Source organism: Rhincodon typus, chromosome 21, assembly GCF_021869965.1.
Source record: "Rhincodon typus isolate 14 chromosome 21, sRhiTyp1.1, whole genome shotgun sequence".
NCBI lineage: Eukaryota > Metazoa > Chordata > Chondrichthyes > Orectolobiformes > Rhincodontidae > Rhincodon > Rhincodon typus.
Window position 1 is genome coordinate 24,915,167 of NC_063352.1, and position 25,241 is coordinate 24,940,407.

General features: G+C 40.2%; 1 protein-coding gene across 7 annotated transcripts in view; it reads left to right on the forward strand.

Moving 5' to 3' along the window:
* si:ch73-103b11.2 (myosin phosphatase Rho-interacting protein) overlaps window positions 1-25,241 on the forward strand; it is a 183,791-nt gene that overhangs the window by 32,832 nt on the left and 125,718 nt on the right. For all 7 annotated transcript variants that reach the window (XM_048609494.1, XM_048609490.1, XM_048609495.1 and 4 more), the window contains exon 3: window positions 736-801. In XM_048609494.1, the coding sequence (XP_048465451.1) occupies window positions 736-801 (66 nt within the window). The remainder of the gene's footprint in view (window positions 1-735; window positions 802-25,241) is intronic.

The window sequence follows — 25,241 nt, forward strand, 5'->3', positions numbered from 1 at the left end:
TGTGTGTGTGTGTGTGTGTGTGTGTGTGTGTGTGTGTGTGTGTGTGTATATAAATATATATATATTTAGGCTGGCTCCGCTTTTCAACCACAATGTGCTTTTCCCACATCGGTAGTCAGCCTGAAATTTTGCAACCCAGAAATGGATGTTTCACTTATCAATACATTTATAATTGGGTGCAAGCAGGTGATACAAGCTGTGTTGCAACGATGGGTGGAAGTTTAAGGTAGGCCACAGAATCGACCCCATGTGGCAATTGGCAAAAATGGCGACTACCTAATGTGCAGAGTGTAAAAACAAGTTGACACTTGAGTTTGGAAAGATTTTCTGGGGCTACAGAGGTTAACATCATATGTTTCATGTTGGCTTCCGCTGGGTCATGCTTTTGTTTCTTGCAATTTATGTAATTGTAAAATATATTTCCCCGTCCTTCATATTCTGTATTTGATTAGCATTTCTATATTGGTGTATCGCTACCAAGAAAAATTTTCACCATTTTCAAGTTCCAATGCCCAATGTATGCTAGGTGGTCATTGTTATAGCCTGGAAATGGCTTTCTGCTGCTTAATGTTGACGCTGATTGATTGAAATCTGAGAAGAACATCAACATTTCCTTTGGCCCCTGCACAATCGTTGGCCAATCTTTAGTGCACTAGGTAACTTGATCACTGATTTGTTTTTTATTTATTGGCTGAACACTATGTGACATCAAAAACTCCAAAATCTATCTTGCAGAAATGGCAGAGAAGATTTTTTCTCCTTTATGAACATGGCTTATTGCGTTATGCATTGGATGACTCGGTGAGTTCACTTGTTTATACCTAGTCTAGACTTTAGTGATTGATATGTCTAAATGTTATGAAGGTTTTTGTGCCAGGTGAGTTTTGGAAGTGTATAATTGCAGCTTGTTTCTTTGTTTCTTAATTTTTGCGATGTTTTCTTATTCCGATCATTATGATGACGCAGTTGATGTGCCTGGTTCTTTGTTTTATTATAATTTACCCTTTCTATATTTTGTGATTTACTCTGATTTGCAACAAAAGTTCAAAATACCTTTATTTCAAATAGCATGAAAGAGGGACAGTGGCATTTTTGTTGTGCCAAAATATATAGCAAGAATTTCATGGATGTTTGAGAGTGAAATGAACGAAGAGGATAATCATCTGTATCTGGACCGGCCACATTTGTAAGTACGCAGGTTAAGGTAAGCATTGAAAAATGAGGGGCTTCAATACCAAGCTGTTTATAGGGTAATACTAGAGATTTCCATTGTTTTAATGGAAGCTTGTCTAGCATTACATACTGCTCTGACAAGCAAAGTGATGTTAAATCAACCTTTTTGCGGGAGAGTTGGAGGGTGGGAAGCTGAAAACTACAGAAGAAAATATCTTAAGTTAGTGTTTAGAAAATTTGGTGTTATTGAATACAAAGGCAAAAGAAAGTAATAAATGCTATGTTTGATGCAAAAAATGTTAAATACCCTGTCATCATTGGCAGTGTACAGGTTCCTGTTTCAACAGGTCCCATTGAGGTAGCTAGAGCGATGTTCAGAAATATAGGTAGACACAGTTGTTTTAAATAAGACTAGAGATTATTCTAATTTACTATTCTCCTGTATTTGAGAGGGGGGGAGACAATGTGGTAATTGACTCTGGATAGAGAGCTGCATAATTCTATATAATTGTGTAGATAATTATATCCCTCATTTAAGGACTCTCAATGTTTTCATCTAATCTTTAATCTATCCATATGTTGCAGTTTGAGAAAAGTGTTTTTGTGTGAAATAGATTTCTTTCTTGCATTTGTATCATGTTGTTGAGTTGTCACAGAAGTAGTGGGAAATCCAGAAATGCTGCCACTTGGATTAAATATTTGCAAGTTGTGGGAAGTCTCTCAATCCAATGCCGCATGATCAATTTAACTGATTGTAACCACTTAAAATAATTAAAATGAAATAACATTTTCTGTAATATGTGCTGGTGATTTGTTTGCAACTTTTGGGATGGGGAAAAAACATACACAGATTTACTGAAAGAAATGTGGACTTAATCATGAAGGACACAAATCAGCAACCTCCCCCCAACCCCCCCCAAAGGTCCCAATTACTTGTCAGAGCAGTACGTAATGTTAGATCAGCTTCCACTAAAACAATAGAAATCTCTAACTTTACTCTGTAAAGGGCTTGGTACAGAAGCCCCTCATTTTTCAATTGTTACCTAATAACCTACTTGCTTAGAAATCTGGGCAGTATGGATATTGATGATCAGTGAAAACAAGATTAATGGGTAAGTAACCAAATGCTGTTCCAAGGATGTAATTCAAAACTGCCAATGATGGGTGCTGTACACTTTGTTAGACCTTAACTGCACATGCTTTAGGAGGATTGTTGTTTAATCAAAAACATGTTTTAATTTTAAAAAAAGATTTGTACATAATTGTACACAAGAGCACCGTTCTTTCTTTTCAGCACAATTGTCATCTAATAGGATTGTATTTATTTACTACATTTTTCTTCATAGAAGTTTTCTCAGATTTTCTTGGTACCTGTCAGTAGTTCCTGAAAGAAAGGTGAAGGCCCTTTTCTTCATTTTCATTTACTTTGTGTGGTGTTACTTACAATGTATGTATTCAAAGTGGATTGTGCAACTTTGGCATTCTGCCATGGAAGGTGGCGGACGCGAGGCCATGGAATATTTTTAAGGTAGAGATGGATTTTCGTTAGACAAGGGAATCAAAGGTTATTGTGAATTGATGGGAATTTGAAATTTGAAAAACAAACTATCAGCCAAGATCTTATTGAATGGCGGAGGAAATGGAGCAGCTGTCTGGACCACATCAGCTCCTATGAGAATGGAGGATAAATGCCAGTGAGAAGTGGAAGTGGAGTGTCATGGCTTTAGCTTCTGGTCAGGTTGACAATGAAATGTGAACAAATGGATACCTGACTAATTGTAACAACCAATACTGAAGTTGCAATGAAAGTACTGTACCTGAATGAGAAGCCTTGTCCTAACAGTCAAGTGGGTGGTAGGGGTGGGGAGAGGGAATGGGACATGAGGGTGGTCGCTAAGTTAAAAATAAAGAATGATAAGTTTTATGGAATGCTGATTTGACTGAAACTCTTGGCTTGGAATTTGTGCAGTTTGGGAGGATGAACAAATAACTGGCTTTGGAGATGAATATGAACAAGGGCAGAGAGTTGTGATAAAAGCAATGTTGCAGTGGTAGCCAAACCCGTACTTGGTGAGAGGTAGAATGTGGTTATAGGTATAAACCTAGCGCAAAAGGTCTTAAACTAGTGGGTGCACTCAATCTTTACAGTATTATGATATGTAGAGGTGTTTTAAAAAATTATATCTGCAGTTCAGCCTATTAAAAACGAATAAAACCAGGAACTGCAGATGCTGGAAATCTGAAACATGAACAGAAATTGCTGGAGAAACTCAGTAGGTTTGGTATGTCTTTGGAGAGAAAGCAAAATTAATGTCTTGGGTCTAGTGACCCTTGTTCTCATGAAGGATCACTGGACCCAAAAGGTTGACTCTGCTTTCCCTCCACAGATGCTGCCAGACCTGCTAAGTTTCTTCAGCAATTTGTTTTTATTGCAAACAAATATTGTTAATGGTCCCCATAGTATGTGCCTTGGTCTGGGGACAAACTTTATTTATTTAGCAGGTAATCTGTCCTTTTATGATTGTTACTCACTTCAGTCCAGCCCCAGTTACAATCCTGATGTATTGAAAAGTAAATGTGTTCATTAGCTTTTCTGATGAAGGGTCTAGGCCCGAAACGTCAGCCTCTCTGCTCCTATGATGCTGCTTGGCCTGCTGTGTTCATCCAGCCTTGCACCTTGTTGTCTCGGATTCTCCAGCATCTGCAGTTCCTACTATCTCTGTGTTCATTAGTGCTCATTTCCATCCAACAACCAAATTCCCATTTGAGTGTATGACTGTGTTGCTGAATGCTGAAGCCAAAATGACACTTATTTTTATTTTAATTTAGAAGGAGTCCTGTGATAATAAATACATAATTGGCCCAGGGAATCTTTCTGATGAGTAATTATGGACGAATGTTATGGTCTGCTTTTGTCTGGGTTTTGACTTTCATCTGTAATGTACTCCTTTTCCACCAGCATTTGGTACTGATGATGCATTTGTGTCATATGTTATGCTTGGCACTTCGAAGGGCACCACGAGAGTTCTGTTTTTGGCAGAAGTTCTTGTGGTCATGAAACCACTGACATTAAAAGCAATTCTGCTGATTTGAGGTGATGGGGTAGAAAAGAAGCAAATTGTTTAATTCTTAAGACATGAAGTGGTTAATAGGCTTTATTGATCAATTGTTTTCTTGTCCTAAATATTCAGTGATTATATCAGATTCCTCTTGGCAGCAAATTGTTTCTTACTGTTTTAGCTACCATGCCCATCACTAGCAGAAGTGTAGTACCCTGTTGTATTAACTTTGAATTTCAGCCCAGTCCCCTTAGTTGCTTTAATCAATAACTTGGTGCTGTTGCAATGAGATAGTGATCTGTTCCAAAGGCCTGGCTTATTATGGATATTTCAGAGAGGTGTGTGGACAATTCTTGATCCAGTTGTTATTACCAGCTTTTGTGAAAAATACTCATTTGTCAGTAAATCCCCATAACTACTTCGCTGAACTCGGAAATTGTGTAAAGTTGAAACTGGAATTGAATCTATTTAATACTGTTTACTTTGCCTACTGCTATTTAGTTAAAAGCAGATTACTGGAAGGGAAATTAATAGCATGTTTATCGCTAGTTAAGATACAGGTGGTCACAGAGAGACAGACATATTAGCATCATTCGTGTCCTATGTCTGTAGGAAATACTGTCGCTGTCATACTGTGGCACATTCTTTTTGTGTTATCAACCAGTTGAATCAGAGTTGGATTTTTATTTGTTCTTGGTGTTTGGGTGTTGCTGGAAATATCAGTGTGCGTTGTTTAGAACATAGAACATAGAACATTACAGCGCAGTACAGGCCCTTCGGCCCTCGATGTTGCGCCGACCTGTGAAACCAATCTGAAGCCCATCTAACCTAAACTATTCCATTATCATCCATATGTTTATCCAATGACCATTTAAATGCCCTTAAAGTTGGCGAGTCTACTATTTTTGCAGGCAGGGCATTCCATGCCCTTACTACTCTCCAAGTAAAGAACCTACCTCTGACATCTGTCCTATATCTATCACCCCTCAATTTAAAGCTATGTCCCCTCGTGCTAGCCATCACCATCTGAGGAAAAAGGCTCCCACTGTCCACCCTATCTAATCCTCTGATCATCTTGTATGTCTCTATCAAGTCACCTCTTAACCTTCTTCTCTCTAACGAAAACAGCCTCAAGGCCCTCAGCCTTTCCTCATAAGACCTTCCCTCCATACCAGGCAACGTCCTGGTAAATCTCCTCTGCACCCTTTCCAATGCTTCCACATCCTTCCTATAATGCGGTGACCAGAACTGTACACAATACTCCAAGTGTGGCCGCACCAGAGTTTTGTACAGCTGCAACATGACCTCATGGCTCCAAAACTCAATCCCTCTACCAATAAAACCTAGCATACTGTACGCCTTCTTAACGACGCTATCAACCTGGGTGGCAACTTTCAGGGATCCATGCACATGGACACCGAGATCTCTCTGCTCATCCACACTACCAAGAATCTTACCATTAGCCCAGTACTCTGTATTCCTGTTACTCCTTCCAAAGTGAATCACCTCACACTTTTCCGCATTAAACTCCATTTGCCACCTCTCAACCCAGCTCTGCAGCTTATCTATGTCCCTCTGTAACCTGCAACATCCTTCCGCACTATCCACAACTCCACCGACTTTGGTGTCATCCGCAAATTTACTAACCCATCCTTCTATGCCCTCATCCAGGTCATTTATAAAAATGACAAACAGCAGTGGCCCCAAAACAGATCCTTGAGTTACACCACTAGTAACAACTCCAGGATGAACATTTCCCATCAACCACCACCCTCTGTCTTCTTACAGCTAGCCAATTTCTGATCCAAACCGCTAAATCACCCTCAATCCCATGCCTCCGTATTTTCTCTTGACAATTGGAAAGTCATCACAGATTGGTGTGGTCCATCTGGTGAATATGCTTCTCTAATGCTTTTTGGTTGACAGTTCAGGGATTTTAATATCGCATCTGAAAAAGCAGGAGTGCACCATGCCTTCAGCATTTGACTATAATGAGCAGGTTAGATGGGTTTGCCATGGGAAATGCAGAGTTATGGGGATGGGGTGGGGTGGTGGGGCAAGTGTGGTGCTGGATCTGGGTAGGATGCTGTTAGGATGGTTGGTGTGGACTTCATGGCCTGAATAGCCTCTTTCCGCACTCTAGGATTCTACGATCATAATGAATGGTGGAGCAGGCTTGAATGGTCAAGTAGCCTATTCCCATTTTCTGTGTTTTGCTGTATTTGTTTTCGATGGGCAGCATTTCACAGACCCCTGCTGGTGGGTTTGCAAGTGATTGTGGGGCCTGTTTTTTTTAAATAAAAGTCAGGAAGGTGACCTACCTGCTGCAGTGGCTTTGGGGTGGAGGTGGGTCCTTGGGAGCTTTCTCCTGCCTGGTTTCCATTTTGAGATTGACGGGAGGAGGGCAAGGATATGGGAAAGCCTGGCAAGTCACTCACCTTTGCTCGACAGGGAAGGAGGGCTCCATACCTTCCTCACTCCCTTTGCAAATCAAGTATCCTCTTTGCCTTCCTCTCAAAGTCTTCCTGCCCCTGGTCTCTCTATCAATTTTTGCTACTGCCCCATGCCCCCTGTCCTCTCTACTTACCTCCAGCCTGTCTGTGGGACGTAGACTGTGGGAAATGCTTTTAGTCCCAGCAGTGGCCACCACTCCTGATGATGCAGCTGGAACTACAGAGTTCCCAGCTATCACTCTGACTGGGAGCTCTCTGAGACAGGACTTCCTCCTGAGTGAGGAATTCAAATCTCACCTCCACCGAATTAATACAAATTGCTGAGGGGAAGCTGGCATGACTGTTCTGGTGGCAGACCAGGAAACCCAACCATCTATTAAATTCTGCTCAATGTGCACATTCGTCTGACTGCTTCAGGACTGAGGTTGGATTTAAAGCTGTTTGCTGCATTAACTGAGCTCCTGAGACGTTTGCTGATGTTTTTGTCAAATTTACAGCAGTCAGTACAAAACTTAAAAGATAGACCGTTTTCAGCTTTGGTAATTATAGGCTCTCTCAGCTCTGTAAATAAGACAGGAGCCTGGAAGCAGACTTTAATTCCTGCTTTACAACCAAATATTGATTTTAAAAAAAGGTAGTTTTGTGAGGAATGATCTAACACACAGCGGAGGGTCCAACAAGTTGGTATCAAATTGATTCATAGCTCCATCTTCATTTGGGTACTCTTGTTCAGTATTTGTAATCTAACTGATAAGTCCTATTCAAATGACCAAAAATCTATTCAAATAATTGTTTGGTACAGTAGAATTTGAATAATTAGTGTAAAGAGATGCATTTTGTTGGAGCTTTACATTTTGCACTCAGGACAATTTGCAAGAAATATTTGCAAGAAATAGCATCTGTCATGCATGAAGGAGGAGTACTGCTTGCTTGGAAAATAGAATCGGATTGGAGGAGGCATTGCTAAAGAGAATGCAATCATTGATATTGTTATATAAGTGCCAACTTTTGTTTAAACCAACCAATCAGCGCTCTGCTATCATGCAGTATGATTTTCCCTTTTAATTCTTATTCTTGTAAATTGTCCTGATGATGAGTGCAAGAAGTCTTTTGACAAATTTTCACAAAATGTCTTTTCTCATCAAAAATCTGTTCTTCTTCTTCTCCGTGTCTTAATCTACCTCTTGCCTGTCTCCTATATCTACTGTTTACTTTATGTAGTCATGCTTCTGCTCTCACACTTTCTGTAATGCCTCATTGATTTAAAGCCAAACAGCAATAAATCAGAACTGAAGAGGTAGGGAACATATAAAGCTGAGGAAAGAATTTGGAAAACTACCAAAAACTCTGAATTTATGAATACAGCCATTCTTTGCTGATCAGAAGAACCTACATTTTAAAAAAAACTGAATCACTCGCAGCACTTTGTTTAACAAAAAAATGATGGCCGGAAGGAGACTGTCATAATCTTGTATATTTTGTTGTGAAAGCTTAGTTTTCCCCTTTATACTTGTTTCTGTTTCTTTACTTTTGTTTTTGGAATTGGATGCAGTAACTTTGTAATAAAGGGTTCTTTCCCACTAATAATCCTAGTAGTCAAGGCCTATTTTTGTTAACTAAATATATCATATCCAATCCCACAGAATTTTAAATTGCCTGTTTGTCATTCAGAGGAACTGTCACACTAATTGATGCCACAGAGGCATTCCTTTGGAGCCTTGCACACTGATTAGACTAAAAGAAAAAAGCTGCTACAACCTCTGAGGTCCCATGGTGCAACAATTCAAACAGAAACCTAAGGAAATCAGAGTGTTTACAGGCAAACAATAAATGATTGATTTCACCGTATCATCAGGCAACTTAGTAGCTAGGGCCCTGAGTAAGTGTTCTTGACGTTAGCGGGGGAAATTGTTGGAGAGGTCTTCTGTAAACATCAGGATTGTAAAATATGGAGAGGTAGTTTTAACAATTAAGGAGAAAAAAAGTGAAAGAAGTAGCTGTGGAGAAAAATGGAACAAAAGAAGAACAGACCTGGCTTAAGGTTACCAGAATGCTAAAACAGCAGATAACCTTCAATAAATCACTGCTCAGTCTGTAATGTAGGAAGGGACTGCAACGTCATCCACCCTAATCATGAGTTAATTCTATCCATTTCTGTTAAAATTTTCAGTGTGCACACATTCCAGAGTGTCTGTGTAGGATTATATACTTCACAAAACTCAATCAGCTGAACTTGTTCCCCTCTTACCCCAACTCAGAACAAGGAAATCACATCATATTATATTATTGGATTCAAGTTGTTCCCCCACACTCGGAGTACACATTCACATGTTTGAAAAAATTGTTGTGGTTTTCTGTAAGAACTACATGAAATATACGGTATAATGTTATGGTAGATGATGGTGTCGGCTGGAGGAGGTTTGGGCACCATTGCCCTTGTTATTGACTAAGGCATGCTTCTCACGTCATATTTGTTTTCTGCTTCAACTGATGCAGAAGAGTTAATAGCTGAGCTGCAATCTCCTCTTTTAGAAATAGCATTATTAGTTGCAGGCCAGTTTGGATCGAGAAACTAGTACCATGGGGGACTTCAAATATAAGTGAATTTAAGTTGCTGGCTACCAGTTTTTAATAATACATAGGAGTTCAATCAGATATTAAATTCTCTTTTCCAACAGATTTTGCTGCTTTTTCTGAAAACTTCCCTATGAATTTCTAAGGCCGTACCCAGATGATATCCGTAGTGTAATACTTATAAACTATTGAGAGAGAAGTGGGAGGGACCAGTGCAAGAAGTAATATAAAATAAAATGCTTTCAGAATAATTCTCTAAGTTTCAGAAATGCCAATAGACATTTTCTTTGTGGCCAATGATTGCTATTCTCCCACCTCCCTTGCAATGCCCACTTGCTTCTTTTCCTAAAAGTACTATCTTGATACTAACTGCTAGTTAGAGTGGTATTGTATAAGCACTAGATGTCTTCTGGTATCTCAAACAAACACAAATTCTTCATATACAGGCATAGATAATTAATTTGATTACAAGATATTGTAGTTGATCTGGTCCTACTGTCATGTGACATGCTTATACATAGACTTTCCAATAAAATAATTGAAACATACAGCACAGGAGGAGAGGAGACAATTTGGCAATTTGAAACAGCTATTTTAATAATACATAGGAGCTCAAGCTGTCATTAAGTTGTTTCCTACCAACTGATTTTGCTGCTTTTCTGAAAACTTTCCCATGAATCATATACGGCAGTGTCCAGATGATATCCATTGTGTAATGCCTATAAACCGTTGAGAGGGAAGTGGATAATAGAGCAGAAGAATGAGGATGGAACATGGCCAAGGGGGTCCTTCTACTAATAACCCAATACTACTAAGCATCACTGCCGTTACTGGAGCAGTTGCTTCGGCGTGATGGGCCCAGCATCAAGTTTGAGTACAGTTACAGAATACGGAAGGTAACGTCACACGGGGTCAGAGGTGAGCTTGCAAGATGGATAAAAAAACTGACTCGGTCATAGACAGAGGGTAGCAGTGGAAGGGTGTGTTTCTGAATGGAGGGCTGTGACTAGTGGCATTCCTCAGGGATCAGTGTTGGGATCTTTGCTACTTGTTATATATATAAGTGATTTGGAGGAATACGTAACTGGTTTGATTAGTAAGTTTGCCGATGACGCAAAGGTTGGTGGAATTGTGGATAGCGATGAGGACCGTCAAAGGATACAGCATGATATAGGTCGGTTGGTCACTTGGGCAGAGAGATGGCAGATGGAGTTTAATCCGGAAAAATGTGAGGTAATGCATTTTGGAAGGTCTAATCCAGATGGAAAATGTACAGTAAATGGCAGAACCCTTAAGAGTATTGATAAGCAGAGGGATCTGAGTGTACAGGTACACAGATCACTGAAAATGGCAGCACAGGTGGAAAAGGTAGTCAACAAGGCACACGACATGCTTGCCTTCATCAGCCGGGGCATTGAGTTTAAAAATTGGCAGGTAGTGTTGCAGCTTTATAGAACCTTAGGCCGCATTTGGAATAGTGTGTTCAATTCTGGGCGCCACACTACCAGAAGGATGTGGTGGCTTTGGAGAGAGTACAGAAAAGATTTACCAGGATGTTGCCTGGAATGGAGGGCATTAGCCATGAGGAGAGGTTGGAGAAACTTGGGTTGTTCTCACTGGAATGACGGAGGTTGAGGGGGGACCTGATAGAGGTCTACAAGATAATGAAGGGTATGGACAGACTGGACAGTCAGAAGCTTTTTCCCAGGGTGGAGCAGTCAGTTACCAGGGCACATGGGTTTAAGATGCGAGAGGCAAGGTTTAAAGGTGATATACGTGGCAAGTTTTTTTTACACAGAGGGTGGTGGGTGACTGGAACTCGCTGCCGGGAGAGGTCGTGGAAGCAGATACTATAGTGACTTTTAAAGGGTGTCTTGACAAATGTATGAATAGGATGGGAATTGAGGGATACGGTCTCCGGAAGGATAGGGGGTTTTAGTTGTGATGGGCAGCATGTCGGTGCAGGCTTGGAGGGCCGAAGGGCCTGTTACTGTGCTGAAATTTTCTTTGTTCTTTGTTCTTAGTTCAGGACCTGGCAGCTCAAGTGGACCCATGGTGGTGATGTTGGTGGAAGAAAAACGGCACCAAAGAACGGCGATGTGGTTCTAGTGGCGGTGGTGTGGCTCCAGGCCGTGGCTGAGCCTGCATACCTAATGACGGTGGCATTCAGGCTGCAGCAGTGTGTAGGGATTCAGGGCACCTGAGTACTCACAAGCTGAGGGATGGACTTTGTGGCTTTGTTTTTCTGGTGGCAGGGACTCGTGGCCAAGGTGGAGAATGATCTGGATGTTTGCTGTTCTTTTGGCTGTTTTTGTTTTATTTGTGCTTCTGTTTTTAATCCTTTCTTTGTATTCTGAGATGGGGCTGGAGAATGGTGACTTTGTACACTTTTCACTGTATTCGTGTACTCGAGTACATGTGACAATAAAATCTAAACCTATTCAATTAGTCACGTCTATTCTCCTGCCCCACAGCCCTGCAAATTTTTCCTCCATGAATTTATTTCAATACCTTTTGAAAGTTAATCTTGAAACTGCTTCTGCCATACTTTCACACATCGTGTTCAAATCATTCATGGCTCATTATCTAAAAATATGCTTCCTTTTGTTGGCTGTGATTAATTTGCTAAATACAACATGTCTGTGTCCTCTGGTTACTGAACCATCTGTCACTAGGAACAGTTTCTCCTTTTTTTAGTCTGTCAAAAACTGTTCAAGATTCTTAACATCTCACACAGTACCTGCTCAGCTCTAAGGAACATAATTGCATTTTTTTTCTCGTCTGTCCATGTACGTAAAGTCTTTAATTCCTTGTGCCAATCTAATAAATTTCCTCTGCACCCTCCTTTGCATCCTACCTAGACTGTGATGCCCAGAATTGTACACATTGGCCTCTGCTTGGGATCATACCATATCTTCTAGACTTCTCCTGATGTGTCAGTTATGCATTTGATTGTAAAACAAACAGAGCCATGTTCGTTTTTAAACAACCTTCTCAACTTATTCTGGAACCCCCTCTTCTGCATCTCTCTCTTGAACCGCATTAAAAAATTACAGCATTAAATAACTTCTGCCTGAACAGCCTTAGTTTTCCCCAACCTTCAACCTGGAATTCAACAGAGCTAATATAACTGTCTTAGAACTCGCTGTCAACTCTGATCTACAACTGCACCCATTTATCCTCAGGATCTGGTTTTACTTGGAATTTAAACCGAAAAGATGAAGGTCTCATTGGCTATTTTGGAATCTGAGCGATAGATTTGTTTATAGCCCTGCTCTCAAGAGACAGTAGTCTACAGTATCAACCTATTCTTTGGTTTCTGTGATTTTGTGACTTGATGCTGTAGGCTCAATAATCAGCATTTTCCTGAGAACGTGCAAGTAGATGTGGGGCAGAGTGTCAGTGGCAGAGAAGGCTAATCTGTTTGTAAAAATGAATGTAGAATCCTGCAGAGTGGCTCCGCGTAGTCTCATAACTGTCCTTGTTGATCCATGGCAGCCATACACGTAGATGAGGAAACTAGAATGGTCACAGGGAACTCTAGCATAATTGATTGTGCTTTGAGAGAAAAGGAGCTCATCAATTTTAACACAGTGACCACTTAAGCATTGATCAGCCTAAGACCAGTTGTGAGACAGAACTCCAAAGGAGTCTAAGAGGGGATTTTGAGCAGTGGGACAGGAAGGCAACCCAGCTGAGGGACTGCACAACTATACTGGACCAACGGCCACATCCTGCAATACCATAACAGCAAACAAGAGGGGCCTTTGCTTCTTCCCAGCACCTGTTCAGCTTAGTCCTACTGTGGGGGAAACCTCTACCTATTCAACTGTAGAACTCATTGCAGCTACTGAATTCTGATTTCAGGGTTTCAGTATCTTGCCCTCAGAAAAAGAAATCTTTGAGTAAGTAAACAGGCCTTCAATGATGGCAAACTGATCTTACTTTCAACTTTGTCATTAACACTGTACTCACTTCTCATTCCTGCATTTGTATTTTAGCTAGTAACTTGGAGCCATAAATGTGTAATAAACTATCCTTATCTTGTGTAAGACTAAAGCTTTGCCACTGATTATTTTCAAATTGGTGTGCTGGAGACACTAAAAGGAGGCTAAATGAACTTTTCAATTTGGCAGTTCATGGACTACTGTGAGTTGATGACTGATGTGGTCACGACTCTCAGGTGAATATAATTGAAACCGAGTAAGATGAGTAAATTTTCAGCATGTTAGTTTCAACTCTCATCAATGGAAGGGATGTAAAGCACATTTATCCCAGTATACTTTTTGTCTCTGTGTTCTGAATCTACTGCTCTCTGCTTACATTTCAGTTCAAATCACAATACAGTTCTCGGAGTCTCTGAATCCAGGTTTTGGTCACGTGGCTTGCTTTGTCACCAGTGTATTTAGGTTTGGTTAAGAAAGATGTCCTTCAGTTGGGGAGGAGTCAGGGTGGGGTTGGTATTAGACACTGTCATGTTACCTGACTAATCATGGGTGTTGTTGGCACCAGAAGGCTGATAGACACCATTAAACAGTAGTAAAGAGATGTTTAAGGAAATGATTGCAGCTACAACAGCACACGCCTTCATGAAAGCTTATGAAGTTAAAGAATAGAATAGAAATTGAAAGAGTTAACTGTTGTAAAAATATTCATCCCTTATCTAAAAGCTGGCACATCCTGGCCTAATCGTTTGTTTATATTGGGCGCTTTCTTCTCCTTATCAGCAAGGATTCTGGAAAGCCTCCAAGGATCAGGTTCTGGGTCTTAATTTCTAAGCCATTAACCCAGAGCTTTCAGAAAGATAGTTCTCACCATTTAGTGCTGTTACAGAGAGGTTGTAGCATAGATAGGAGTGGCTCCCTGTAGAGTGTACAGTTTGAAGTGAACTTTATTGCTGTGTGTATTGGATGGGCAGCCTCCCAATTCTCCAAAACATTTTGAGATCCCTGATTATCAAATGTTCCAACGTGGCCTCATGCTTTGCATATGTTTTCATGATCAGCAAGAACCAGGCTGAAAATATTCAGCAAAATTCACATCCTTAGTGAGAGAGTAAAGAATGTGCATTGAATAATGCTGTAGCTTTTACCGGTGAAATGCCTGCTGCACATTGCAGACATACATTATTGACATATTTCAACCATGTTCATAGTATACTAATGACTTAGACAGCAAAACTGAAATTACTATATCCATAAGTTTGTAATTTGCGCAAAGCTAGATGAGCATAGTGACATAAGAACTGGAGTAAGCCATTCAGCCCATTGATTCTGCCCCAGGAATCTAGATCATGCTGATCATCTCCTGAACATAGTGCAGAAAAATATCTCCATCTCTCTTAGGTTTTGGGAGAGCTACAACATTATCGATTTTTGTCTCTCACCTGCTCAATTATTGAGCTCCCACACCCCCCTGAGATAGAGTTTCAAAAATTCACCACCCTCTGACTGAAGAAATTTGCCTTTGTCTCAGTCTTCAGCCTTTATACTGAGATTATGTCGTCTGGTTCTAGAGCCCCCAGCAAGGGGGACATATCCACCCTGTCATATCTTGTTAGAGTTCTATAAGTTTCAGTGTGATCACCTCTCATTCTTCCAAATTCTAGGGAATACCAACCCAGTTTGTTCATTCATTGCGGCAGCACAGTGGCTCAGTGGTTAGCACTGCTGCCTTGCAGTGCCAGGGACCTGGGTTCGATTCTACCCTGGGGCGACCGCCTGTGTGGATTCTCCCCGTGTCTGCGTGGGTTTTCTCCGGGTACTCCGGTTTCCTCCCACAGTCCAAAGATGTGCGGGCTAGGTGGATTGGCCATACTAAATTGCCCATACTGTTCAGGGATGTAGATTAGATCAGTTATAGGGGGATGGGTCTGGGTGGGATGCTTTGAGGATCAGTGTGGACTTGTTGGGCCAAAGGGCCTGTTTCCACACTGTAGGAATTCAATGAATCTATGAATGGAAAAAAAAATTCTCCCCAGAAAACAAACCCACTGTCCCAGGGATTAATCTGATCAATCACTGCTGCATTCCCTCTATGGAAGTATCCTTCCTTAGATAAAGAGACCAAAACTGTACTCGCAGCTCCACGTGAGACCTCACCAAGATTCTCTGCAGCTGCAGCAAGGCATCTTTGCTTCTGTGCTTGGATCCCTTTGAAATGAATGCCAACATCCCATTTGTCTTTCTAATTGCTTGCTGCACCTGCATGCCTTTAGGGGCTCATGGACAAGTTCACCCATACCCTTTGGACACCCACACATCCCAAACATGCTCAGTTTAAGAAATATTCTCCCTTTTTCTGGCAAAATGAATAATTTTAGACTTAATTGCACTATATTCCATCTGCTGTGTTCTAGCCCATTCACTTAGCCTGTTCAAATCCTCTAGAAATGTCCTTCCACCTTCCTCTTAAGTAGTGTTCCCATTCAGTTTGGTATCATAAGCGCTTTGGAAATACTATAATTGCTCACCACATCCAGGTATTTATATAGATTGTGAGCAGTTGTGGACTTACCACTGACTTTTATGGTAACCCATTAGTAATAGCCTTCCATCCTAAAAATGATCCATTTATTCCTACTCTCTGCTTTCTGCTAATCAATTCTCAATCCATACTATTCCTCAATTCTTCAAGGTCTAATTTTATTTACGAATGTCCAATGTGGGACTTTATCAAAAAAGCCCTCTGAAAATCCAAATTCCTGGAATCCATTAGTTTTCTTAGAGGAAAATCAATTGTAGCAGTCCAATAAAATTCCAGCAAGATTGTCAAACATAATTTCACTTTCATAAATGGACTTCACTCAACTTTAAACTATTCTTTTCTAAATATAGACATCTCATCCTTTACAACACATTCTAACATTTTTCTTCCTTGACGTGCGTAGATGTCAATTTGATGGATCTATAGTTCTCCATTCGCTGGTGCTGTTTATCCTTTTTTAAACATTTGCTACTTTCCGATCAGTAGGAACTTTCCAGAATCTGTATACGGTCGGTTCTGCTATAACGCGTGTTCTAGCAACTCAAATTGGTGATTGACGAATAGGGGAATGCTATTTCTAAACCATGAACTTGTGTTGGCTAGAATGCGATTCCATCTGTGCACAAGGGAGTACACGTTGCCATCGTTGTGCTGCTGGGTGCCAATGCTAGTGGAGACATGAAGCTTAAGCCTGTGGTGGGGTACCACTCTGCCAACCTGCAAGCCTTGAAAGGCCACCTTAAGTCTACTCTAGGCGTCTACTTTAGGTCAAGCAAAAGAGGTTGGATGATGGGGCAAATTGTTCAAGATTCTCCTCATCCTGGATAATGTGCCAAGCCATCCTCCCACGATTGGTGAGCTTTCCGAAAACATCAAAGTGCTATTTCTACCCCAAACACAGCCTCTGTCCTTCAACCCGTGAACCAGGGTGTTACAGCAGCTTTTAAAGCTTATTATTTAAGGTGCATATTTAAGAAGCTGATTGCAACCACTGAGGGGGATAAGGACGGTGTTCTTCAATTTTGGAAGAGCTTTAACATCAAGAATGCAATTGACATTATCGTAGAGGCCTGCGGTGATGTCAGCAAGGACTGCTTGCATGCAGTTTGGCAGAAGCTTTTCCCAGATTTTTTTCAAGATTTTAAAGGCTTTGATCCATCAGAGGAGCTCCCAAGAATCAAAGAACATTGTGTTACTCTTGCAAAGTACGTTGGATTTGAAGAAGTGGTGAGTGAAGATGTTGAAGAGCTGCTTGGGTCCCACTGTGAAGACCTCTCTACAATTGATCTACAACAACTTGTCACTGAGGGGGAAGTGGAAGCTGGAGATGAAGTAGTAGTCCAGGATGCAGCATCATGACAGCTTTCCACTTCTCTCTTGTATCTTGAGGGAAATTGAAAAGCAGTTGCAGCTCTTGCAGGACAACAACTACAATGCAGAGTGCAGTAGTGTAGCAGTTTGTGGAATAAGATGTTATTGGCACCCTATTGACAGCTTCTTCGTGAAAGAAGAATAAGGGCAAAGCAGCAAAAACTGGATGTCTTTTTTGAGCTGATCCCCAATAAACAGTCAGAAGACCATGAACCAAAGCCATCCACTTCTGGATTAACTATTTTTCACCCTAACCCTGCAACAACGACTGTACCTGAAGGTGATGCTGATGATGATGACCCTCAGTCCCTGCATTAACAACAGAGCAACCTCCAAAACCTCCGACCCCATCAAGTCATCTTGACACTTTTTCAAGGGAAGGTGTTTAAATTTACTTTTATTCCATTATTAGATATGAATTAAACATTTATTCAAACTGTGCTATCCTTTGCGTTAAGCTTTTGAGTGAATTTTTTTTTTTTTTTTGGTGGTCTGCCCCTAACCCTGCATTTTCTATAGGCCTCATTATTTCTATAGCGCGATTTTCTATAACGCAGTGTGGCACAGGAACGCAACTATCGCATTATAGCAGAACCAACTGCATACCAATACATCAACTACCTCTGTTCCTTTGATCTTCTGGGATGAAGTTCATCTGGTCCAGGAGATTTATCAACTACAGTCTAGCTCATTTTTCAAGTACTATCTCTTGGCGAAGACTAATGTCTTTTAGCTGTTCAGTTACTCAAGTCCCTTGGTCATTTAATATTTCTGGAAGATATTCTCAAGCTCCTTCTGTGAAGGCAGATACAAAGTAACTGTTCAGTTTCCCTGCGATTTCCCTCTTCTCGACTAAGAATTCTTGAATGTGCCCATATTTATCCTTGCTAGCTCTTTTTTACTTTTCCATGCTATAATGTGATAGTTGCGTTCCTGTGCCACATTATTTCTATAGCGCAATTTTCTATAACATAATGAGGCCTATAGAAAATGCGGGGTTAGGGGCAGACCACCAAAAAAAAATTCACTCAAAAGCTTAACGCAAAGGATAGCACAGTTTGAATAAATGTTTAATTCATATCTAATAATGGAATAAAAGTAAATTTAAACACCTTCCCTTGAAAAAGTGTCAAGATGACTTGATGGGGTCGGAGGTTTTGGAGGTTGCTCTGTTGTTAATGCAGGGACTGAGGGTCATCATCATCAGCATCACCTTCAGGTACAGTCGTTGTTGCAGGGTTAGGGTGAAATCCAGAAGTGGATGGCTTTGGTTCATGGTCTTCTGACTGTTTATTGGGGATCAGCTCAAAAAAGACATCCAGTTTTTGCTGCTTTGCCCTTATTCTTCTTTCACGAAGAAGCTGTCAATAGGGTGCCAAATAACATCTTATTCCACAAGCTTTTAATATCTGCCTTTATGTTCCTCACTAGCTTGTATTCATAGTCTCTTTTCCCTTTCCTTATTAGTTTCTTGGCCATCTTTTGCTGGGTCTGAAGTTGTTCTGAATCCTCAGGCTGATCACTATATCTGGTACTTCATAAGCCATTCTTTGATCTAATACATTCTTTAATTTCTTTTGTTAAACATGATTGCTTCACCTTTCCCTTTTGGTATATGTGCCTTAGAGGAATGTAGATATATTTTAGACTTTGCAGTATTTCCTTAAATACTAGCTATTGCTTGACCAGCATTAAATCTTTTAGTCTATTTTCCTTATCCCACCCTAGCCAACATGCCCTTCATACCTTAATGGTTTCCATTACTCAGTTTTAAGACCCTAGTTTCAGAATGAATATGTAAAATTATACCACATTATGGTCACTGTTTCTCAGTGGCTGCTTTACATGAAGACTATTAATTAACCATTTCTCATTACACACCACCAAATCAAAAATGACCCAATCCATAGTTGACTTCTCAATATACTCAGAATTCATTTCCTACACGTTCCAGGAATTCTTCCTTCACAGCATTAGCAATGCCTTTGTTAAACCAGTCTATGCGCAAGTTGAAGTCACTTATTGTATTATCCACATAATACGCATACCCAACTTCCTGAATCGTAATGTGCCCAACATTATTAAACTAAACCTATCAATGTTTGCAGCCCTCATTGTTTCTTGGCTTCACCCATTTCTACGTCTGAATCTACAACTTGTTACTTGAATTGAAGATCCTTTCTGACAAGTGCACTGATGTCATCCTTTATTAGAAGAACTACCCAACCTTCTTTACCTTTTTTTTCTATCCCTCCTAAATTCTGAATATCCTTGAATATTCAGTTCCCAACCTTGGGCACCCTGAAGCCCTGAAAAAAGTACTGAGGAACCAGGAGTCCCTGAATAGATATAGACAAGTTAAGTAAATGGAATATATGGTGGCAGATGGACTATAATGTGGGGAAATAAGGTTTTTCATTTTGGTTATAAGAATATAAAAGCAGAAATTAATTTCTGCCCTGAGGGATCCATTCCTAAAGGCATTCATAACCATTTACATTAAATTAGCTGAAGCCATTGAGTGGATTGTTAACACAAAAGCAAATGGTGGAATTCTGAATTAAGAACAAAAAATAAGCTGGAAAAAACTCATCAGTCAAGCAGCCCACATAGAGACCTGAAGATAAATGGAAATGTCTGTTTTTAAACCAGGAGAATGGCAGGGAGTAGGAGGAACAAAAGAAAAGATCGGTGATAGGATGGATACCAGGGGAGAGTAAATTACAGAAGGTTTCACGATGTAGCAATAAAAAAAGAGTGGTGCAATAAAAGTTAATTGGAACTCTTTCCAGAAACCGAAATGGACTATTCCACTAATTCTGGTTCCTGGTTCTTTTCTAGTTTCTTGTGAGATTGAAACAGTTAGCAGCAGTCTTACTGCTGAGAAGACTGTAGGTTCAAACGTCTCTCCTTCTCAACAGAGCACATTATCTAGACTGACACTTCATTATAGCGTCATAAGAAACCATGCTGCGTGAAGGTGCCATTCATCAGGTCTGGTTCAACCAGACCTCGAAATGTATTTTCACACAGTTGTAAAAATTACTAGGAGATTGGGGAATTCTCCTACCCCAGTTGCAATTTCTCTTTCAACCAACATTAACAACAAATAAAGACGGACTAGTCATTTCAACATAAAGACAGCATGGTTAAAAAGGCATTTGGCACGCTTGCCTTCGTTGCTCAGTCCTTTGAGTATAGGATTTGGGAAGTCATGTTGAGGTTGTACAAGACATTGGTGAGGCCACTTCTTGTCACCCTGTTATAGGAAGGATTTTATTAAGCTGGAGAGAGCTCAGAAGAGGTTTGTCAGAATGTTGCCGGCTACAGAAGATTTGAGTTATAAAGGAAGGCTAAATAGGTTGGGACTTTTTTTCACTGGAGCGTAGGAGGTTGAGAGGTGACCTGATAGAAGTTTATAAAATAATGAAAGGTATAGGTAGAGTTAATGGTTGTTATCTTTCCCCTAGGATGGGGGATTTCAAGATTAGGGAGCACATTTTTGAGATGAGAGGAGAGAGATTTAACAAAGATATGAGGGGCAAATCTTTTACACAGAGGGTGGTTTGCATGTGGAATGAACTTCCTGAGGAAGTATTGGATGTGGGTACAATTACAACATTTAAAAGAAATTTGGATAATTACATGAATAGGAAATGTTTGGAGGTATATGGGCCAGGAGTAGGCAGGTGGGCCTAGTTTAGTTTGGGATTATGTTTGGCATGGGCTGAATGGACCGAAGGGTCTGTTTCTTTGCTGTATGACTCTATGACTGTATGTGGAAATTGCCTTCCTTGTTTGTCTACATTACAAGTATGACAACAATTTAAAATTAATTAACTGATTTCCAAGCACTTGGGAGACCCTGAAATGTGCAGGCAGTATATAAATGTTCCTCCCTATGTTGCATTATTTTTGACTGTTTTGTGTGAACTGCTGCAATGATTTCTGTGTCGCCTCCGGTACTAACTCTGCATTTTGCCTAGGGACAGGTCTTTCATGCTCCTAAGCTTTTAACGTACAATGTATTATCAGTAAATCAGTTCTAAAAGAGGAGTAGAATTGGGGCTGGGTCATCTATTTTCTGAGCGGTGTGGAGTGTGGTCATTACACTATATTGGAGGAAAATATCAATGAAAACTTAACACTCACCCATTCGCCTTGTGCATAACCATCTAACTCAACTGTTTAACCATGCATTTTTAATGAACAAATACCATTGACTACAAAGTGTTAAAATATTTCTCTAGTCTGGTTTGAACATAGCTGTAGTGTAAAAAGTGTCTGGGATATGGCCGGAACTAGTTTTGAAGTGTTTGTATTTACTAGAAATGTCCTTTGTGCCTGTATAATAGTTTTTTCTTAAGGGAGCAAAAAGGGGCTTGAGGCAATACTGAATTGTAAGCAGATGCTGAACTGAAGCTATTTCCAAACTCTGCGTTGGAGTGAGACTTAAAAATAAGAGTGAGTGGCTCCAAGTTGCTCTTTCCCATGAACTCCTCTTCATTTCAGCTTAACTTGGAACTAACAGTAAAATGCGGAACCTTTGCAGTGAAATGGACTCCACCACTCATTTTCATTTTATTTTCCCCATAGAAAGTTTCCCAGCTCCATGATTTCATTGCATGCATTCAGGAAATGTATGTGCTGTTTAAAAAAAAACACAAATTGTGAGTAGGAGAGGAAATACAGCTAGGCCAGGTTTACTACATGCAGTTTCTGTATAGTCTGGTTTATTCTGTAAATGGGTTCAAAACTGGATGATCGAACTAAATTAAATTTAGTACAAGACCCGGCTTGATGACTGTAGCCATGTTTATTGATCTCTTTCCATCCATATTTTCATTTGAAAGACCATGTTGTGAAAATGTATGATCTTTAAAATTTAAATCAAACAGGTTACTTTTGTAACCATGCCAAGTGCAGGTTGAAAGGGTTGGCTGCTGTGTGGGTTTAACGTGATCTCAATCTTCTGTGCAGCAAAAGGTGGGGGTGTGGAACAAAATGAAAACCAGACCAGTGTGTAAACCATGTCAAAACTGCTGAAGACCTATTGGAATGTAGTGAAAGCAGAGAGATGGATCTGTGGTAAGACTGGATCCAACATGAGGCAAACGGGTGATAAATACACCATTGTGTAGGCAGTGTGGTATAGAAGTACAAAGTATGAAATAATGTAAACAGTACAGTGCACTGAGTAATATTTAAGGAGTATAATATCATGTTAAAAGGGTGCAAAATACAAAGCAGGAATATGTTTTGCATTTGACATCTTTCAGCAATGGATGCTTTATCAGCTAGTGGAGCCAGGCACGTTGCATGTCTGGCTGGGTCAATGGATGATAAAGGGAGCAAAAAACATGCCAAGAAATGAGTGTTTTGCTGTGAGCAGCTTATCCCTATACATGCTGGATATATGACAACAACAAGTAGCATCGAGCAAATTGCAGCAATTTGCATTTATGTAGTGCCTTCAACATAGTGACTCTTCTTCAGAAGTGTTAACAAAAAAAGTTAATACCAAGTCCCATAAGAATATGTGAAAGTATACCTTAAAGCCAGGGAGGGAATTCTAGAGCTTATCGGCTGAACAGTTTAAGGCATAGCCACCAGTGGTGAAGAGATAAAATTTGGGATGCAAAAAAGGCATTAACATGCTCTTTCATATATTCTTATGTATGTTGGTATCAATTTTATTGTTAATACTTCTGAAGAAGAGTCAGTATATTGAAAGCACTACATAAATGCAATTTGTTGTTGTTACTTGCTGCTTGATGCTACTTATTGTCACACATCCAGCATGTATAGGGATAAGCTGCTTACAGCATTATACACATCTCTACGTAGTTGTAAGAGTAGAAATAACAAAGGTACAACTAAGAATTTCAGAATCTGCTGAGCAGAAGTAGGATAGAGTTGGGCACAGTTAAAGAACTGAATATAGGTGGTCATGGTGACGAGAGAATCTAGAGCTGAAAGCTAACGTTTTGATCTTTACCCAGTGCTTCAAGCTCACTGCCCTCCTATCTTCACTTAATCTCACCTTTCTTTTATACTTTCCCAACAGTATCCTTGCCATCCCACAACCCAGACATTTCTTGGCATATCTTCATAGCACAAGTCTTGATCCCCAAAAAGGCTAATTCCTCATCATGTTTAACCACTAACATCCTCTTGTGTTCCTTCAAACCAGCACATTTCACTATCAGCTTTTTTTAGGTGAGAGATGGAGAACCTGATCTCAACTTTGGTATTAAATTTAAAATTCTCTCTGATCTGGCCCTCCATCCATTATAACACCCCTGAAATTTTTGCATGATTATTTCTATCTTTGGTTTCAATGCTCTATCTTTTGTTTGGTAGTCATAACCTTTCACTTGACCTGATCCATTACCCTACTCGAGTTAGATGGTTACAGATCGACAACATCTCATGCAGTTGTTTCGGTCACCAATCACCACGTCGAGATTGATTGATTCAGTTAAACCTTACCATGTTTTATACTCCTAAGCCATCACTACCCGCCTTTGCTGTATGAATTATTGATTCTTCTCTTCCACAACCAACTGCTTTCTTAAAACTTTCTCTCACACCTACTTTCTTTTATCTCAAAAGCTAATGTGGAGGGTTGTTTGATTTACTGATAGGGATTTTGTCAGCCACCTCGATAGCCAATTTAAAGCTGGGTTAATCTCAGCACTGGTCCCTAATCAGCCCCTTAAGGGTCTCAGTTGGCAGTGGGGTAAGAAGGTTAACCATACTCTTTCCTGTCCAAATCTTATGTCCAACAGAGGGGATTGAGTGTGCTGTCACCTCTGGAAGCAGGAGAATCCATCCATCGTTTCCAACATTTGAGATTACATGTGCCCCCATGTAAGCTGCTTCATCCTGACCCAGCACTTCCTTACCCACTGCCAATGCATTCAAACCCTCAAGTCCCCTGTCCTCCATTTTCTTTTCTCTCCAAACTCAATTACATCAATGAGTTCCAACTTCTGTACCTTTTATTCTCTTTGGTTCAGTTCTATTTTCTGATGTGCCTAACCTGGTTATCGATTTGCTTTCCACTTCTCATCACTGTCTTCCTGATCTGGAGTTCCTTTGCTTTCTGCTTAGTGTAAACTGAGGTAAATAATTCTATGGTGTAAACTTTCACTGTTTCTCACATTTGTAAAATTTTAGAACTCTACACCATGATCAAAATGAAAGGTGCAGGTGTTTTATTATTGGATCAACCTCCTCAGAATATTTAAATTATAAATTGAATTTTATTTACGTATAAAGTGCAAGGAATTAACAGAACTGAGTGTTTCTGCTCTTGATAACAAGTGACTGTGTGTTTTCTAACGACATTGAAAGTTTGCTAAGGTTGGGCTAACCCTAACCGTTGTAGATGAGGCACAGCAAAATCCTGGCTCCAAGTGACTCGAACACAACAAACAGCAGAACCCTTAGGAAAGAAGAAAGTCAGTGGAAGATAAAGAAATATTTGAAGCAGTAGCAAGACAGGCATTTGCTGATACTGTAATCACGAAGTTTTACAGCATTCCTGTTTTATATGTGTGCAATAACGACAGATCTGTGTACGGAGCTTAAGTGCTGGGGCTGCACTCACTCTGACGCATGTCTACATTAAAAATAATATTGTGATAATCTGCCTATTTTGTAGATATGGTTGTACATTTAACTGTTGGATATTTGGGCCCTGATTTCTGAGCCTCACCCTTGATTTTCATTGATCTCTGCAAAGTAATGTACTGCAGAAGGAAGGAAGAAGGGGATACTGAGAAAATAATTTTCAAAGTGAACAGTTTTGGCTGTTGTTGAATAATAAATTACAGTAAATTGTCTGGACTGGCAGACATTATGATAGCCCAAATCTCTCTCGTAACACCATTCAATAGCAATTATACCTTTGGACTGCTATAGTTGTATCTCTAACTTGGCCCTGATAATGTATGGTGTCACATTAACAACAGATTCTGTATATTTAACCGGGACAGAAGTGTAACTGTTATATTGGTTTATTGTGGTCTTTGCGCCACAGTTCAATTCAATTCTGCTTGAAGTGGCTTATGGGATGTGGCTGCTGACAGTAGGATTTCTGCTTGACCATCTTGTAACC